This window comes from Centruroides vittatus, unplaced genomic scaffold, assembly GCF_030686945.1.
Source record: "Centruroides vittatus isolate TY-2023 unplaced genomic scaffold, ASM3068694v2 contig_1832, whole genome shotgun sequence".
NCBI lineage: Eukaryota > Metazoa > Arthropoda > Arachnida > Scorpiones > Buthidae > Centruroides > Centruroides vittatus.
In genome coordinates, this window is record NW_027121128.1 from 194,796 (window position 1) to 216,091 (window position 21,296).

The 21,296-nt window shown below is 33.1% G+C and overlaps 1 protein-coding gene across 2 annotated transcripts in view; it reads right to left on the reverse strand.

The window, feature by feature from the left end:
* Positions 1-20,337, reverse strand: part of LOC136969943 (single insulin-like growth factor-binding domain protein-2) — a 128,357-nt gene extending 108,020 nt beyond the window's left edge. The window contains exons 1-3 of one of the 2 annotated variants that reach the window (XM_067264265.1): positions 20,131-20,275; positions 19,924-20,047; positions 19,543-19,853 (exon numbers count right to left, since the gene is read on the reverse strand). In XM_067264265.1, the coding sequence (XP_067120366.1) occupies positions 19,707-19,853; positions 19,924-20,047; positions 20,131-20,180 (321 nt within the window). In that variant the 5' untranslated portion in view covers positions 20,181-20,275 and the 3' untranslated portion in view covers positions 19,543-19,706. Of the gene's footprint in view, positions 1-19,542; positions 19,854-19,923; positions 20,048-20,130 lie in introns of those variants that run through there. The other variant, XM_067264264.1, reaches the window with a different exon arrangement.
* Positions 20,338-21,296: the final 959 nt, after the last annotated feature.

Sequence of the window (21,296 nt, forward strand, 5' to 3'; positions counted from 1 at the left end):
AATTGTGTTCTGAGAATAGCGTTTAACCTATTCTGGTATTCTTTAATTAATCTTCGCTTTATTCGTGTATGTTCTGTTCGTTTGCCTGCTGGAATCCTAAATACCTGTAGAACTTGCCCTCTTCCATGGATTCAATCATATCTCCATTTTCAAGTGCAAAATCTTCTTTCTTCAGGACTTCCACGTGTTTACAAATTTGTTTTGTACGGCTTGCTTTATTTACCTAGAACAGTATTTCTCAACGGGGGCGATATCACCCCATGTGGGCGATTTTCCATGTTGGGGACGATTAGTAATAATTTATATTTAGGGGGAAAAAAACAATTTTTGGGGCGATATAGTAAAACATTATATTAAGAATAATTAGATATTTTATTCGTTATATCGTACAATAATTAAACAAATAACGTTATACTAGTCACTAGTCTATTCAATGCAATACGAATTTGAGGGCTGAGGCTAACGCCCAACAAAATTTTTTTCGAAGTGAAGAGGCGATACTACGTACCGGTTTTATTGAAGGGGCGACGATTCGTTAGAGGTTGAGAAACACCGACCTAGGCGATTCGAACGAAGATTTTGGATTAGAGATATTTTCTTGGATCGAGAAAGAACTGGTGTACAAAATACGCTTATTCCTCGATTAAGATCTCTCGATAAAGAATACTATTTCGAGAGGATTTGGTTGTTTTGTTCTTTAAATTAAATTATATATGATTATTTGTGAAGAATTTGTGTTAAATTTATTATCCTTTCCTCTTTATTCTGATGTTAGTTATCTCGGTTAACCGCGTCGAACTTTCTGCCATTAAAACACCACGTGATTACCAGACGAACAGTTATTGGCTGATAGAAACGCGTCTAAGCGGCGGTCGCCGCAAAAGATAAAATTCAACCAACTTTTGCGGCACGAGAACAGCGGCACAAAATCGACTTCTGCGGCGAGAAAAAGTGACGTCTTTCTGCCGCTTATCCTTTCCGCGCCGCATCTGTGCATCCTCCTTTACAATATTGTTGAAATTGGAGCTTATGGAAGAAGTAACGATGCGAGTGTATTTAATCAAAGTATGTTTGGAATAGCTGTAGAAAATAGTCTCTGCATACCTAAAGACAAATATCTCCCTAGAGGAATGTCCCATTACCTCGTGTATTTTTTTGGTGATGAGGCTTTTCCTTTGAAACGTCATCTTCTACGACCATATACAGGAAAATCATTAGACAGATCGAAACGAATATTTAACTATCGTTTAAGCAGGTCAAGAAGAATAATGGAAAATGTTTTTGGAATAACAATAAATAGATGACGTATACTTCGAACAAGTATTAATGCTTTCACAGAAAGTGTATAAAATAATATAAAAGCAATTGTTTGTTTACATAATTTCATTTGTAAAACAGAATCACAATCAGCAGTATTTAAGGAGTATCTAATTGCTGATCATGTTATTTTTAATAACGGCAATGAAAGGAAGACATTTCACGATATCGGGCGTATTTCTACAAATACACATTCAAAGGATGCAGCCATTAGCGAAGAGATGCATATAAAGAGTATTTTATAAACCATCGATTGCCTTGGCAGGATGACGTAATCAACAGAGGCCTCCAAAAATATGTAAAAAATATAAAGAAGCAATAATGTGAAAGTAAATCAAAATTTTATTCATGCGATTCATTTAAAAGCAGTTCTTGCATCGCAATTTGGACCCTCAGTTTTTTATGCTGGGGAATTCTCTTGAGATGTACAGCCAAACTCTTACAAAACAACATATCTCAATCTTCATCTTCTATTACAGGGGTCCCCAACCTTTTTGTACCTAAGAGCACATTCCAGAATACCGGCTGGACGACGGGCACAATTTATTTTTTCAAGGTGAATTTATATTTGGACATAGTTAACAGCGCCGGATTAAGCCTCTAGCGGGCCCTAGACAAATTTTCAATTGGGGCCCCATTTAAATAAGTTGCTTCTAAACAAATCTTATATAATGTGACATTAGCATGGGTGTCACCCAGGAATATTTCTAGATGGTGCGAGAGATATCGTGGCGGAGATTACTTCTGACACACGGATGGTTGTTGTCCTTTTTTTTTTTTTTTTAGTTAACGACTGCTGAAATTTCTAGTTCACTCCAAGTTACGGGCCGTACACGTTTCCCTACTTTGATTTTACGGTATTCAGAACGGACCGTTTTACTTCATTTCAGGTATGGGAAATTGAATTGGTGCAGATTTGGCGGAGGGGAAAAAGAGATCGGTCGCATTTCGCTTTCTGCTTTCATCTGTGTTGGACGCCATTTCTACTTTTGAATGGTTAATCATTCAAAGTGAAAACTTTTACATAGCATTTTATTGAAAACCGAAATATTTTTATTTTTATCGTGGTCGCACAGTGGCGGGCACACGTAAAACGATTGGCGGGCGCCATGGTGCCCGCGGGCATAGGGTTGGGGACCACTGTTCTATTACATTGTCTGTTTTTTCAAGAGATTTTGCAATTATCTCTGTTTTATCCATCTTTCTTTTTCTTGAGGGAGTATCATCTTGTACAGCTTGGCTGCTTTCACCTACATTTTCTGTATCGTTTTGTACTACAAAAAAAACTCAGTATTAAATATTATCTAGTTTGATATAATATATATATATATATATATACAGTGGTGATATTCGGCGGGTTCGCACAGGTTCGGCCGAACCCGTTCTTAAAATTTTCAGTTTTCCGAACCTTGTTAAACACACGGAACATTTCTCAGTGGGTTTGTTTTTTTAAAAAAAAATATATTAAAATATGCGTATTATACTCTGTAATACTACTAAACTAGAGCCTTATACCCCGTTCGTACCGAGCCATTCAATCTAGATTGTGAGCAAGATCAGGGAGTATGTCTTGGTGCGATCTCTCTCGACCGTTTCAATCGAGGTTTAATCGCGATCGATTCAAGAGAGTTCTTGATCCAGTCATAAGAGAGATCCCAAAATGCCACGCGCGCGAGATAATACAAGATGGCTGTCGAACACGTGTCGGGCTATGGACAGCGAAAGAAAAAGTATAATGTATCTCGAGAGATGATGACACGTGTGTATTTCCAGAAGCGCCATTTCGCGGTAAAGATTACCCCTGCCTAAAAAAAAAATGGTCGACAGCCCTAAAATATTATCGTTACCTGCCCTTCACCCATGGCTCGTTACGTTCCAAGTACGCCACTGATTGTTAGATATACGGTTGCAAGAAAAGGTATTGTATTTATATATATTCAAAACTTCCATTTCATTTATCGGTGATTGTCAGGGAAAAATTTTCTGCTAGCGAACCCCTTGTTAAATATTTCGAATATCACCACTGTATATATATATATATACTTTTTTATGTTATGGACAAAGTGATTAATCGAGCATTATTCATAATGACCAAAAAGGGCGGGTAGTGTAATAAATATTGATTAATTTATCAAATTGACCGGTCATTATGAATACTGCTATCACCTAGTCGGGCAAAGTAATAATATAATAAGTTGAGGAATGATCATCCGACATACGCTAGCTAATCGGCACTCAGTTGCGTGTGCGTATCGTGTTTAGTACCGAATTTAAAATTTCATTAAAAAACCTCCACTTTTTCATTTAGAAATATTTATTTTTTGTGAATTATTTCAAAGTATTTTAAAAAGAACATGTAATCTTTTAAAACGAAGTATTATTAACTATATTAATTAAATGGCAAAATTTTACCTATGTGCACATCTTGGCGGTGGTCGCGACTGTTTGTGCCCTCGACGGATTTCTCCCGGAGGGGAGCCGCCGATTGTTTAACGTTACTAGAAATTGATACATACTAGTTATTGATACGTGTGTTCAAGAACTACCGTGAATAAATAACTAGTGACGTCAAACAATTGGCGGCCTGCCAGCGGCTCTCCTCTGGGAGGAATCTGTCAAGAGCACAAACAGTCGTGACTGCCGCCAAATTCGGTACTAAACGCAATATTAGAAATACGAATATTGTGAAATCGAAACACGTGCGTTGGGAAGTTCGAAAAGCGAATGTTGTTAAATCAAATTTTGACAAACGAATCTTTGAAAAAACCCATTTACCTGTCCCGTGTTATTCCCCACATATTTTTGGTCGCCACGTACTAACCTTGACCGATTGACCGGAGATATCACGTTTCATCATTGGAACTTTTTGAAACTAGATGGCGCGTTGTTATAATTTTATATTAAAACTAACTTCCGAAATAGAATTATTTTTTCTTTTTACATTTATTAATATATATATATTTCGTTTTGCAAAATAAAAAAATAATTCCGAACGATACAATAGCCACCATTATTTTTTCAAACACGTGAAATTTTCGCATTGACAAAAATTCAACTTGGGCGTCATGCAACGGAGAGAAATTTTGAACATTCGATAGGTTAATTTCACTGAAAATGCGTCGTGGATGACCTCGTGGTCGTGGTTGTGGCTGGCGAAGTTTGAATGATCGCGCTCAAAACCAGCGATACCAAAGATGATTGGAGAATGAGAACGAGACCCGCACCCGCCGTGAGCGTCGAAGTGACCCCGCTTAGTAGTGAGTCTCCAAGACATAGTCTTGTCCCAAATACGGCCTTGCCGTTTTACTTGTTTAAAATTACTTTTATCCATAAATTTCCTAATTTTGAACAAATTTATTTCCATCATATATCTAATTTGTAAGAAAACAGCCAAAATGTTAATTAATTAATTGCACCGTATAAATATAGATACTATTTATACAAAGTATATTAAATCAAGTTTCAAATATATCTAACGATATAGTTGGCTATATAATTTTTTTTTTTATTTTACAAAAATTAGTAATATATTACCTCCTTTTTTTATATGTGGCTCTAGAAATCCCATACGCATTCCATGATGAACATTTCGAGTTTTGTCCCCCTTCTGATCCACTTCTACAAATTAATTTTTTTTTTTCCCATGAACATAAGTGGTTCTCAAGTTTTTCCTTTTGTTCATAACTCTTGTTAAAGATATACCACGTATATACTCTTTTATACTGTTATATTGTTTTTATTTTGAAATAGATTTAAAAAATAATAAGAAACGAGCAAATATTTATTGTGACATTCTCAGGGATTCGTTAACACCAGGCAAGAGAGAGCCAATGTTCGTTTTTCGATAAAAGCGAATCCATTATTTTTTTTTTCTATCAATATCTCTGCAATCCCTCTTACACATGTCATACTGCCTAGGTCTTTCTAGTGTAGAAAAGTACACACCAACAAAACGAACAGTTGGGCTATGACGTCAAACTGTACACTAAACCTTAAAGACGAAACTTGGAGCTTAATAGTGCAGCCACAAAAAAGTCTATATAAACATAATTTATGTGATTTTTTACAAGACTATGTATTGTTTATAAAATCTTACTGCTGCTTTATGTTACCAGCTTAGAGATATGAAGGAGTACATGTCAAGAGTTGATATTTGGCACAGAGTATCAGGTGCCCAAATCATTTGCACATAAAAAACATCCAGACTTATAGGTAGTCAGGGAACCGAGAACCGAGTCAAAATAAAATACAAAATGGCGACCCTCTTCTACAAACAGGCAAAACAGGCAACTCACCCCACCGAAGTCAGGTGGGGAAAGTACCACCCACAGTCATTCTACGAAGTGAACTCTGACCTTAGGTCTGAACACGTAGTATCTTCTATGTTAAATAAAATTTGTAATCTAATTTTGTAAATTTGGGAGTGCTTCAAATATGACGTTAAAACGGTTTTCTGTCAATACACGTGGGTTTTTTTAACATTATTAGTATAGTAAAATCGTGGGACCAATAAAAATTTGACGTGTAGGGCAGAGGGCGCCACCGCGTGACCTTCGCCCTTTGACCTCACTTTGCTCCTAAACTCTAACGAGGAGAGACATCTTTTTACTTCATTTAGTTAACCTTTCGATTCGACAGCCGTGCTGATCTTGGATTTATATTATATCTCGACACTATTGTAAATATCGCGTAGCCGATACAAATTAAGTAAATAATCAGTTTCTCAGTTAACTTTTACCGGCAGAACAAAAGACGCAGAACACGTGGTCGCGGTCAACGTGGACATCACGGACACGGTAGGACGTGCCACGTACAGATTTAGCCACGTCACTAAAGACGTTATATTAGGGTTGTCGTTGCATCCAATGACGTTATAATCGGGTTAAACTGTATATTGTTTGTGCAAAATATAAAAAAAATAATTTCGGACGATACAATAGCCACGATTATTTTTTTCATAAACAGGAAATTTTCGTACGAATGGACAAAAATTCAACCCTGTCCGTCACACAACGAAAAGAAATTTCGATAGGGTATACATGGATAGGTTAATTTCACTGAAAATGCATCGTGGACGACCTCGTGGTCGTGGTCGGCGAAGTTTGAACGATCGCGCTCAAAACCAGCGATACCAAAGATGATTGGAGAATGAGAACGAGACCCTCCGTGAGTGTCGAAGTGATCCCGCTTAGAAGTGAGTCTCCGAGACAGTCTTGTCCCAAATGTGGCTTTGCCGTTTTACTTGTTTTATATATAATTCTGCCATACCTCTGAAGCGATGCCACCACCATAATCTACAATAGAGAATTACTTAACATCCAGAGTAAATTTTAGAAAAGTAATGCAATGTTTAGGTTATAATCGAAATAGATCATTACTTGAAATGGACGATGGCCAGTCACAGTCACATTAACGTTAAGCTTGTCAGCGCAAGCTACTGCAACATGTAGGATGAATTCTCAACTTTTACATATGAAAACACTTGCGGTAATACTCGTATCCCAACATAATATCACAGAAATTTTAGATTTGAGAACTAGACACATGAAAAATAATGTTACGTAAGTGAGTCATTTATTAATAAATGAATAATAATTTTAAAAAAAATGAAAATAAAGTCCACAAATTTCTATATTTCTGACAAGCAAAACTTTTATGAATGGCCTAACTATAGTAACGTAATACTAATGTTTTCTTGTAAGCGATAGGCCTTTTGCATTATTCTCAGATCTAACTGTTTGATAGGTTAAATGAGACTTGTTAAACAAACACTCAACTCCAATAAAATTTGTCAAATAAATATCAAATATAAACAAAACTGATAAATTTGTACTGATGTCCTAAAGTATAACCTATATGTCAGGCCTGGCTAATTTATAATGGGGTAAGTGGGATGGGCTTTCACAAATCAAAAAAACCCGGGATTTAACCCATACTTTTGTTTTTCTATAAAAGCTTAGTAATCAACTGTAATAAAATTTTTATTTTGCAAAACATAGTTATATTTATTTATTGCACAGTAATTATCGTTCCAGTTTTTCTCTTTTTAGTAATAACGCTAAGACAAATGGCATCGTTTATTTTTCATTACAAGAAAAAAATTCCAGCAACGAGTTGCTTAACTTACCCGGAAAGTATAAAACTGCGTATGGCTCCATCTGTTATATTTTATTTAAAAAATCTTTTTACATTTTTTTATTATTATAAAGTGGAAAAAGCTTAATTTTAAGGGTAGTGACAGGTTTTATAAAAAAAAAAAATTGTAAATGCCAATGACGAGTAAAATCGTTATTAAATCCGACCCTACTGAATGTACACACGACCACCTTTATCTCCCCATCCACTCGACCTTTAAGCACCAAAATTTAATAGAATGAATCTCCCTAATACACAAATCTTGCAATATTTCAGAAGCTTTCGACAAAAAGCACAGGAATTATTAAGCTTCGAAATGGGCAAACATATCGTGCGTTCCCCCCACACGCACAAACATCTATACATACAAAAAACCCCCAAATTTTCTTGCATTTATCGAGTTTTCAAACTCCTCCAATTCCTAAAAAGTAAAAATTTTGGGAGATCATTTTTTGACCGACCGTCATACTTATTACCTGCTAGATATAATAGCAGGAAAAAAATTTTAAAAATATATGAGCCTAAACATTTTCGCTAAAAGAAATTGTATGAAGTATCAAATAAAAATAAATTTGTTTTATAAATATCGATTTTTATAAACAGTGTGTACATTTAATTTTTAAAAATTCTAAAAGTGCAAACTCTCTTTTACAGTAACAATATCAAGAGTAAAATGACAAAGAAAGAAAACGTAAAGGATGAGCTTGAATCTTCGTCTTCATTCTCCCAGTGTCGAGCGGGATATGTATTACAAAATCTTCCTCATATAGTTAAATATATCCTTGATTGCTTGGATAATAAAGATTTAAGACGATGCAAACGAGTATGCACTTTATGGCAAGATATAGCCAAAGAAATCTTGAGTAACAGAGTGATATTCGTAGCTAAGGTAAGAGTTTTCAATATCTAGATTTTATAATACAAGTTCGCATCTAATTCGGTGTTCGTTCATTATTACATGTTAGCGTATTCCAAAAGATGTGCAGATGAAGTCCATTCTCAATCCGGATATGTTGCTTCCTTACGTAAAAAACAAATCCACTAGGCAACTTATACCAGAAATAGTAATAAGTGAATTGCCATATTGTAAAACATGCGACGATTTTGTAAGATCTGATAAATTTACAAGACGCAGTAAGTGTACACTATATGTACTGTCTTATGCGTTTTCTCAATTGAATATTCAAGAATTTTTTTTTTTTTTCAGCAAGGAAACGTTCATCTAAACCACCTTCATTGATACGTACACAGTTAGCCGCTATTTCGTCCCTTCCAAAAATTCGAGCGCATCGTTTCTCGTTAACTTCCAAAGAAATTCGAGAGAATGGACAGATTTGGCAGAATTATAGATATACCTAGAGAAGAACTCAAATGCATTCTATGGTTTGTAGATAGACGGTGAAGTAGAACAGCGTGTTTTGAACGTGATGCCAAGATGCCCCTTTGCTGGCATCAGCAAGTGCGATGGAACACCAGAGACTTATACAGCACTAGCATTCTCTGGGGTGGGAGTCAATGCTCTCTCGTTTGTTTTAACCGGAGAAGAAGGATTGGAGACGAATATCAAGGGCACAAAATGCGGAGGAAATGTTCAAACACTTCAAATCACACTACGAAATCGACCAACGAAAATCCGTGGCATTCATATTTTGCAGTCTTATCTGCAAATGCAACTTGGCATTGACGTTGAACAAGTTTGAAGAATATTTTCCAGATTTGCCGATTTTGTTTTATTACAGCTGTAGATTTTTTGGTGCAAATTATATTCCCAAATTAAAAGAAAAACAAGAAAATGCCATTTTTACGTCTAGTGGTCAACCTTGGCATATAGGAACGCTCGTTCTAGTGTGGTTTAACTGAAACCAATCTGTTCTGTTCTTTATATTTGTATACATGTTAATATATTGAATTTATGTTATTTAATTTATATTATTATGTTATGTTATATTGAATTTATGTTATTTATGTTATTTAATTTATATTATTATGTTATGTTATATTGAATTTATGTTATTTATGAATTTATATTATGTTATTATATTGAATTTATGTTATTTACATATGTAACTATATGTTATTTTCTTTATATTGTATACATGTTAATAAAATTAAATTCATGGATTTAATAATAAACTACAAAATTTTACTAAAATTATGGTTTTATTAAATTGCATTACCACCACCAGAAGATTATAAAACTTTAATGAATTGTTTGTTTAGAGAAGTCATAAAGATGGCATTCTATAAACTTCAATTATTTACCTCATTGTTCAGAATACTTTAAAAATTAGCACTATACATTGAAAATTTATAGGAGGAACTAGAATATCCATTATCAAAATGGTATTGTGAAGGCATCCAGTAAGATTCTAGTTTCGTATGTATGCCTATGCAAGTAGCCTTCTTTCTGCTTATCAAATTGAAATTACAGAATGATAATTAAAGAATGAAAAAGTGGCATTATGATTAAAGAAAGAGAGACTCATAATTGTTTCAAATAGTTTTTCAAAGGCGAAAACATACCGAACATTTCTCAATTGCAGGTACAGCAATGAACATGATTATTCTCAGAACTTTATTTGCCCGAATTTTATGTTTATTTCTACTGAAATTACAAGAGAATAAAAAATTATTTTGAAATGTTAACCTAATTACAAAACGTAGGTAAAATAATAATGATTATAATAAGCGTTATTGTGAAATAGCTTCTATCGCCGATCGAATTGGCGCGATATTTTTGCTCATGCTAATTCGAACCTCTCAAATTTTAGATATATAAAATACTGGCATCACCTAATATCGGTAATCAATTTCTGAAAATAATGATCTGAGGAAAATATTTATCAAGTAGCTAATTTCACATTATTTTGAACAGGAAAAATTACAATACGTTACAACTTTATGTATTCTGTTATAGAGGTAATGGTACCTCTATCCAGACCAGTGTTTCTTAAATCTGGGGTGAGATAAAGGTCGGCGATGTCCGGGATTTTCACTACTACCCTCTCGACCTTTGTCACCTTGGACTCATTTGGATTTCATAACCAAAAAAGAAAAAGAAAACAGTAACACAATTATGAATGGCGTTGGAGATTGTATTTTGAGATTCAAGGGGATGCCAATCAGTTAAAAGTATAAGAAACGTATATGTATATGTTGATTTGTGAAAAGTTAAAAACTTACAATATGGTACTTGTAACCTTTCGCAGTACTTTTAGCGTGTTAATGATCGTAAATAGCTGATTCATAGGACTAGTAAGTTGCAAAAAAGGTTCTAATTTCTAAGTTGTAAAGCTTGTAGCAATTACAATCGTTTTATGCAGCAGGATCTTTATATGCTCGACGTCCTATGTTCGATACTCTGTATGAATTTTTCTCTCTTTCTCACGATTATCTACATAAATACCATTTGTTTTTACTTCGCTGTCTTTACCTTTATATATTTTAAAGCATTTGTTTAAATATGAAAATTTCCTAATACAGTATTTTCTTCGATTTTTGGGCTGTAATTGGAAAAAATTGTAGACCTATAAATTCCCACTGTGGCCCGTCTGTCTTTCCTTAACCTCGAGAAGGAAGTTAGATAGATAAAAGTCGAGACAAGATGTGGACACCACAGTGGCAAGAGGCCCCGGTTAACTGTATACGAACTTCCGATGCAAACCGGAAGTCACATTATTTCAATTCAAATATTTTCTCCCCAAAGGAGTTAGATAGATGAGACAAACTCGACTCGATTGTTAAATGAAAAGTATGATGTATAGGGGCAAACCACTACTAATTTGTGGCGGAGAGCGTATATTTTAAATGAAATAAAATAAAAATTGCAGCCCGGCATTGTGACGATCTCACAATAAATAGTTGCTCGTAGTAATTATACTATTTTAAAATCTCAATTACGATAAATTATAGAATTTCATTAATGTTATATAATAAAAATTTATCATATATCATTAATATATACATATATATTTACTTATCATAACTTAGAATAAATTTCCACGCCATATTCAGACTTAATATGCTATGGAAATTTATATTAGAAATAATAAATACAATATATTTTATTCACATTTCTGCATTTTTTTTTTATTTTGGTTTGTTTTATATGCGCTGTACGTAGACTATGTACACAATGGCCAGTATTCTTACAAATATTTAATTAAACAATTGTGGCTCCATGTATATCTGAACATCGGAGTTGTAGACACTGTACTGTACATAATTCACGCCCACCCTGTACATGTTGAATATTTTATATTCAGTTATGTTTTGTTTTTTATAATAAATCCTCATTTATAATTAAATTATTTCTTACGTTTTTAATCTCTTTTCTACTTTAAAATAAGTTACCCAGTTTAGGTATTTGCCAAAGACACCGAAAACATTGCTACGTCTCCTCATTTTAAAACAATAAAGTGAAGAGGAAACAAGTAAAACAGGCCCAATTATGTATGGAAAACTGTTCATCACTGTTTCGCAGTTACAAAATGGATCTTAGATTGGTTGCCATCTTGATAACTACGTTCTCTTTCTTTGGGTAACAAATATTTCTTCATATTTCATAAACATTTTACAATTTTTAGTCACTGACAATAGAGAAGAGTTTTATTTTTAGTGTAGGGGTGTCTTTCTCATGTCGTTCTTGTTCTGAAGTAAAGTGTGTGGATAAAACAGAGGAGAACTGCCCTGGAGTTGGAGTTACTAAATATGGTTGTGCATGCTGTAATATATGCGCAAAGGTAAGAAAAATAATAGAAGATAAAGAGATATTTAATTATTCGTAGATAAATATACCTTTGTATGTTACGGGGACTCGGCGATAAATGCGGTGAACCATTTAATATTGATGGTATATGTGGAAGGAATCTAGAATACGTGAAACTTTCTCCTCCAGAAGGAAAAGATAGTGATATATATCTTATGAATTCAACAAGAATCTATCAGAAGAAAACAGGTGCTTTAAGTTTTCTTCTGATATATGAAAAGCCATTTATTTATGCATTCAATCCAGAAATCTAAGGAGAATTTGTGTATTAGTAGAGAGGTTGAGGCGCACGTAACGCCCAAAACGTGAACGTCGGACGTCGAGCGCCGCCATCTGGCAAAGCCACCGTGGCAAATTTCGTTTCTTAATCTTTACCTCATCGTGAGATATTAAGCCGAATAAACTCCAACACACGCACATACGTACTGTCCATATCCACGGAATTTTTGTCGATTTTGAATTTTTAGATTCAGGAGATGTGAAAACGTGGAGATATGTGGAACAGCATTATGCTTCAGTTTTCTAGTTCCATCAACTCTAGTTTTTTACCATTCATAAACATGAAAATGTACCTGAATATCAGATTAAGTGTATCATTTCAAATATTAAGACAACACGTTTTGATTTAAACAATTTATGTTATTACTTATTTAATTGCATGAAATTTATTAAATAATTATGCAAATGTAAACCATATCATAAATAACATATACAAGTAAAAATTATCTTATAACATAAGTAAAGGGTCTTATATATAATATATATAATATTAAATGTATTCTATTGTGAAGTACATACATTAAACAATTTATTTCCTACACAATACACATCATACTTATATACTATTATTATTATTTATTATAAGTGGCTTATTTAGTGTATAATTAAAATATATTTATTATTCACCAATCATTTCAATATCAAATTATATTTTATATTTTATGTTCTAAATTACAATCTACTATAATGTACAATACTTTCTATTAAAATAAAGTAGATTTGTATAATTAAGGACTATATGATATATCACATATTATAAATATTAAACTATATCAATACTCATATTAATTTATGTATACTGATTTTTTATTTAAATTTTAAGCAATTTGGACTGTTTTATGAATGAATATATCATCCGAATATAAATTAGAAATTTTACATACGTAGATGATTGTTAATACTTCACTTACCTCACATAAATAGCTGCTGTCGGTTGCTTTCCAGTTTTCTCTTTTCACTTTTGTTTCCCAATGTCAGGGCTTAAAGTGACTCTCTTTTTTAGCTTTTTCTGAGAAAAACGCACTTTTTTAGCTTTTTTCACTTCCCATGTGAATTTTTTTTTTCGTAAATGCGCTCAGCAGCGAAATATCAACCAGCACTTCCCCGTATGCCTTATGGACCGTGCGCGACATGTTAAGGCACTGTCGTATACACATGTAGTGTACTACATTTATATAGACTAACAAAACAAGGAGCTTCCCAAAGCTTAATACTCTGCACATGCTGTAGGAATTTGCACGTGGGTTCTCTTTGCTTGTATCCTTGTGAAATACAGATCTCCGCAGCGCTTCGATATAATCACGCTGCATTAAGTCAAGTACACTTCTAGTTCAGCGTTAAGAGTGATTTTTATACAGCATTATTTTTAGCATTTGTATTTATTTAAGCGCAGTGGACAAAAGAAAGAAATAGATTTTATTTAATACTAACAGTAGAAACTCATGTTTTAGCAACGGAAAATTGTATAGAACCCAATACTTTCTGAAGTAAGTTGCTAAGCAAACTTCTTCCCAACCGCCTGCTATTCTTTAGCTTAAACGATGACATTTACTCGTTTTTGACTACCGTAGAAAAACCGAAAAAATAATTGTTGAGCGATAATAAATTTGATTTCTACTGTTATTATTAAATAAAACGTTGTAGGACACTCGTTTCAAAGCTTGTATCTTTCTAGCACTCTGTAAAATTAAAGATCGAGCGAATCTCGTGCCAGGAAATACAAGATTTTAAACTAATATCCTAAATATTAATAACTTCTGTAGAGATAATCTTTAGACAAAGACAAAAGTTTGGTTTTAAGTGGGTGCTTATATATTTGGCATGCACCATGGTTTTCTGCATTCTAACGGTGTCCTTCATTTTCCATTTCGACAAACTATAAAACTCTTCATGCACGTGCGCATTCGAACAGCTGCGGTCAATCCGGCACCAAATTAAAAAATTAATTTGTAAATATTTAGCATCGAAAAACCGCTATTTTCACTTTAATCTAGCTTTTCGATATGCTTCTAGTCGAACTCAGTCAAAAAATTAATTTAATTATAATTTATTGAAGATTTTAATATTTTAATATTAGAAAGTAATTAGCATAAATTACATGGTCTCATGTCTCATCTTCGCTCCCGTTCAAGTTTATTGTCCTACACACGCGCCAATGTTTGTTTTTACTTCTGCTGGGGTTTTATTTCAACCTCGACCATTTGGTTACGCAAAGTGGGGAGACGGGCATCATGTGATCGCGTACCTGACTTTTTACAAGTTTCCTTACCTCGAAAGAAACTTATATTTTTTCTTGATTTTAATTATTATTAATTAACTTTTTTGATGGATTCTTATATCTTTGCATTATCTAAAGTTGCAGATATAAATGCGTAAAACTTTATTTAAAAAATTGTTTTTCTTATATTTTAAAATTCAAAAATAAATTAAATATCGAAAATGCTAAACTATAAGTACAGTGTGTTTTACATTGTTTTTCTTTTTTTTTTTTTTTTTTTGTAACTCTTTTCGCCCAGTGGGCACTAAGAGGGCTTCTTATAGCAAGCCCATTATGGGTTCGGCCAGGCCCACAATGAGGCGGCCGGGTGGTGAGGGACGGGGACCGACATATCCGGACGGACCACCCCCCGAAAAATTCCTGGGGATTTCTCGACCGTCCGGATTCGATCCCGGGTCCCCCAGGGCGGCAGGCTGCTAACCTTGACCGCTCGGCCATCCGGCCGCTGTGTGTTTTACATTATCATTGCGAACAGATACAGCCAATTATTTTATAAACGTATTTATTATTTCAATTTTTATAAATTTTTTAATTTGATGCAACGTAATCAATTAATTACTGTGGCGCGTTAACATGGGCGTAGCCAGGAAAGGGCATGGGTGGGCAACCCCCCCAGTTAACCTGGTGCCCCCCCAAAAAAAAAATTACAGCCCGGCCCCACGCAGTTAACTTGGTGCCCCTTCCCAGAAAATTACAGCTTTTACTAGGCCCCCCATAACTACGTGTTAAGTAATATGGAGGCGAGACTCGATTCAATTACTTTTTCATTTCAGACGTTAATTACAGTGTTATTTTAATGTAATTTTATACATAATGTATGTTTATTATAATTAATAAATCTATATAGGAATAATATCTGTGTCTAATAAAACAAAGCGATTATAAAAATGAAAAGCGTGCGTTCCATCTTGATCTTTTGTAAGCGAAATTTTATGATTTTAATTTTTAAAAAATGAAATTTTTATTTATAATTTTTGTAATTTGATCTATAAGAGCAAAAAACTAAACTTATCAAATATCAACTCTCTGTAAATAATTTCATCATTTACTTATTAACGTCAGATTTGTTAAATTTCATGGGATTGTATTATTTTTCAACTTGAGGGTAGTAGAAAGCTTTGTATATTTTCTCCCGTGAAAGTAATAGACTCTGCCAGTTCCCCACTGTGAAGGACAACAAACTGCTAAATGTTTAATTACATTGTTTTCATAAACTCTCTTCTCTGTCAGTTGTGAGTCGAATGACTAACAAATTGTTTTATTGTATTCAGGGGAATAGATTTGCAGACTAGTATTACCAGTAATGAATGCTGTAATTTTATTTTTAATTATTTAAAAAATATTGATAAAATTACCAAATAAATGACTGGATCACAATTACTAGTGGTATTGCTATATAACAGACATGGGCAAATGAGACTCTGAGAGCTGCATGCGGCTCTTTTTGAATTTTATGTGGTTCTTGCTGAAAGTGTTAATTTCTGCTTTTTATTATTATTTTTACAGTTTTATTTCCACAATTTTGCGAAAATATATTTATTAAAAAAATTCAATACTTCTTCTATATTATATAATAAAATCCAGGTACAGAACTGCAGTACAGAATAAAAAAGTACAGAACTGCGGCTCCCATGCATTTTGCAAAACCCACATTTCGGCTCCCACTGAACTTTTGCTTGCCCACCCCTGCTATATAATGAACATGCAACCCACTGATTCTGCCAGAAGTTGTTTTTTTTTCTTTAATTACATTTTTTTATGAAGAAATCAAAAAATGTACCTTGAAATAAATGGCATTTGAAATTTGGCATGTTATATGGAAACACACTCTGGTAGTTATGTTACTATTCCATTTGCTTTGCTGTGTAACGGTGGGAATTCTGTACGGGGCACATGAAAACTTAATGCGGGCCTGTTCTGGCTTAATGCAGTCTTTACTGGTCACTTTCTCTGGAGTATAAACTCAGCCTAACTATTTTCATATTTAATCTTATCAGTCCACTTAATAATCAATCTAATATCATATGCAATGTTATTGATACAAAATATGTGTTCGTTTGTGTGTTTTTTTAATAACGCCTGTTTTCGTTCATTTTAACACTATTAGCTTTTTTAGCTTTTTTTCAGTGTGAACTCTCTTTTCTCACTTTTTTTTTTATTGCCATGACTGCTTTAAGCCCTGCAATGTTTACGACGTGCAGGATCTTTCGAAAAAACTTTCATCAAAAGTCCTTTCTCGCTACGATTTGTGCAGCCGATTTCGTTCCAATTTCCCTAACACGTTGTTTGGAAGAATAATGGCGGCTTAAGGCCACGTAATCACAAACTGTCAATAGAAAAGCTTTCCTTATATGGCCACTCTCTCTGTTCTCTAAGTCACAGCCAAGGTCTATAAACATAAAATCAAGACACGATAACGTGATGCATCGCGGCAGTCGCCATGTTGGGGTTCTTTTGGTGTGTATGGTGTTTCTAGAGCGAAGCTGATTGAATTATTTTTCAAAAACATTTATATTAATTAAATTATTATTATTTATTAATTATTGTAAAGATTTCTGCTGTGTGAGATTTGTAATATAATAATAATTGATTACTTGCTTAGAAGACTATAGAAAATTATTTTCCTCTTCTAGTTGATATTTTCTTTTATCAGGAATAACATCCATACAAGATTACTTGAATATATTCAATAAGAAAAATTCAATTTAAATTTAGTGCATATTTTATAAATATTATTGCTTTTATAAATTCATATTTTGATACAAATAATGCTATTTGCTGCATGTACTGTCATTCAGTGTAAACATGTTGCATTTTCTGAGATGACAGTTTTAGTGAAATTGGAAAATACAGTATCAAATTATTAATAGAGATTTAAATATTTTGTTGTTAGATGAAATCAAAAATCCAGTATATAAATTGCTTTAATATTTAACACATATTCTAAAATGTTTGTAGTATACATCATTAAAGTAGTTTTAATTAATCCTGTTTAAATTACATTAAAACATGGTTCTCAGATCAGTATATAGTCTATAGACTGTTTGTGGTAAAGTTTTGGTTTTCTGACAGGTTGTATAACAACATTCTGTAACTTATTAAACAGAATAAGAGAAACATCAGAATAAAGATTTATTAAACAGAATAAATGTTATATGTTGTTTGAGGACTGAAAATACACTTTAAAATTTAAAATAAAATATAGTAATTGGAATTAAAACTTTCAGTTATTTAAATATTTTATAATAACTGAGAATAATGTAACAGTCAAATGGCATATTCTAATGAATAATTGTTGCTTAATAATCATTTTATTATAAAAATAAACAATAAATAAAGTTGAAGATGATATTTTTATCTGTTGGTATTGTCTACTGTTTAATAAATTTTTGTAAATATATTTATTTAATTCTCTATAAAAATAATTAAATTTAGTTTATATGCGTAACTTTCTTCATTTAGGAACCTTCTTATTATCTCTTGCAAATATGTTTGAAGGTTTATTCTAAATAACATGTAAAGTTTGTGAGAATAGTTTTCTTTTCTCTTCGTCTAATTTTAATTTATAAAAACGTTTAATCTGAGCTCCTGTTTGAAGTTTGTGTAATGTAAAAGTGCATGTGAATATAGAAAATTAAATATACAGTACAGTATTCTTACTTTAACAAATATCTCCAAATTTCTTCTCTAATTTTGCATTTCATAACTAAATAAATTTATCTTCGTACTGTACCATATGAACCATTGATATAGTTTTTTATTTTGAAACCTATTTAGTTAAAGCCTTTAATTATATATATTTTTAGCTATCGAATTTTTACAATTCGGCACCAAACCATTTTAAAAATATATATGGCCTATATATTATTATAAGAGGTAGTTGTTAGCCTATATATATATATAACAAGAAATCCAACTAATTGAGATCGAAAGAAACAAACAATCAGCTTCGCCCTATAAACACTGTACACACCAAAAGAGTCCCAACATGGCGACTGCCGCGATGCGTCATGATATCGTGTCTTGAGACCTTATGTTTATAGACATTGGTCACAGCCACTCTATGTAGTATATTCTAGCTCGTTGACAATTTATACACTCGAATAGATTTAGAGTATAGAAAATCAAAACTGAAACAAAACATTTATGAATGATCTGGTAATTATTGGCATGTAATAGTTCTTACATGTTTTTCCTGTTAATAATTAACTCAAAAAACACATTTAACAACTTCTCGGAAAGAGCGTTGAGTAAAGTAAGGACGAGTTTAGAGATAACACTTGCCATTTCTCAGTATTTATTAAAATATTGCCGATAATCGAAGTATCCCTTTAACATAAAATGTGCATAAGGCATTAAAATATCTATTATTGTTATTTGTCTGTGAGTTCTAAGAAGGACTTTTTTCAAGTCCATTGTGGATTCAAACAGACTCACAATAGAGATAGTGAGGGACATATCCAGCACAAGTACGAAAAATTCCTGGGTTATTTCGATCGGCCATATTAGATTCCGAGTCACTCAGAACATTAGAATAACCTTTACCGACTCGACCATCCGGTCGCCTTTAATTGCCCATTAAATTTAATGCACATCTGTTCGCTATTAAACACATATTTTCCAGGTACACGTTAATATTCTCGAGATAAGATATCAGTTTTAGCTTAAAACAGGATAAAATAAAATTACATTACAAAAGTAAATAATTTATTTGAATTAGCAAAATATGTAATTGCAGTGTCGTCTTGTGAAAAATGAATGACCATTTCGAATGCAATAAAAATTTTATTTATCTGATAAAATATTAATTAAAATTGTCGTTAAATTCAATATATTTGATAATGCTTGTTTTAGAATTAGTCATACACAAATTCTTCTTTTTAGATTTACTGATTATACATTGAAAGCTTAAATAAATTGCTTTTAAGCTCATGTTTTCTTCTGACAGATTCCTCTTGAATTGATAAGATATATACCACTATCTTCTCCTTCTGGGGGAGAAGATTTCACGCATTCTAGATCTCTTCCGCATATACCAGCAATATTAAATGGTCCACCGCATCTATCACCGAGTCCCTATAACATATAAAGGTATATTTACCTGCGAATAATTAAATATCCTTTTATCTTCTATTATTTTTCTTACCTTTGCGCATATTTTACAGCATGCACAACCGTATTTGGTAACTCCAACCCCAGGGCAATCCTCTTCTGTTTTATCCACGCAGTTTACTCCAGAACAGGAACGACATTTTAGACACATTCCCACACTTTAAAAAAGAAAACGTTTCTCTATTGTCAGTTACTTAAAAACATGTAAAAAGTTTATGAACTATAAAGAAATGTTTCTTACCTGAGGAAACAAAACGTAATTATCAAGACGGTAACCAATCGAGGATCCATTTTGCAACTGCAAAAGCGTGATGTAAGGACTACAACAGGAAGAAATTATATTCTCGTCTTCTTGCAGGAAGTCTTCCTAATGGAAAGGATGTTTCGTCACTAACAGATGTAACAAGGTCAATTTAACAAGTTTTAATATTTCTAAATGTCAAACAAGTTTGTCAAAATTTCTGAAAATATTATGTGCTTCTAGTACATTGACGATTTATATTAAATAAAATTCAAGTTGTTTACGGCATAGGATATTTTTGTGTAATTTAAATAGTGAATTACTGCAATGAAATAAATCCTCTCGTTCAAATTCCATACTTATTGATAAATAAATATTTTTCACTTTTATTATTTAATTAAATATTCGATTATACTTTCATATTACATAAGAAATATATGTTTTGATATGGAGAAATTTATTTTGCATTTTGCATAAATATTAAATTTTATTTATTAATTTAGACTTTTATTTATTTTACTTTTTTCACTCTGTGAGCACTGAGGGCCTTTTTATCAATCTCATCGTGGGTTCCGTTTACTTAGTTACCGCAATGCGACACATGCCAATGTGGGTAATGCCTCCCAAGAGGTTTTTTATGGAAAAACTGGCCCCTATTTAGGTGTTACTAACGTAAAGAAAACCCAGAAAACTCCATGTGACCGTCTCGTTGGCCAGGCGCGAACCTACGACCAATTATCAGTGTTTATCCACCTGGCCACTGGTGTGCTCGTGGGTTCGGAAAGTCCACAATTGGAAGTTCGAATGGCGACGGACGGGACTCGATATCTCCGGTACAGATCAGTCTCAAAATATTTCTGGGTTTTCCGTATTCGATCCTGGCTCTTCATAGCGGTAGGCTGACTTATTAACCGCCTCGGCAGCCCATTAAGAGTATCCAAGAGGATAAAACCACTCAACACTGATAGTTGGTTGTGGGTTCGCGCTTCACCAACAAATTTTTCCGGGCTTTTTTCATCTATAAGAGATAGTTTCCCATATGTCCTCTTGGAAGGCATCGTCTCTTGGCAGACCGCCTATGCGATGCGTTGCCTAATCCTATCAATCCTACAATCTTTAACCGACTTAGCCCATTACATTTTATCTTTAGATAGGTTAAGGTAAAA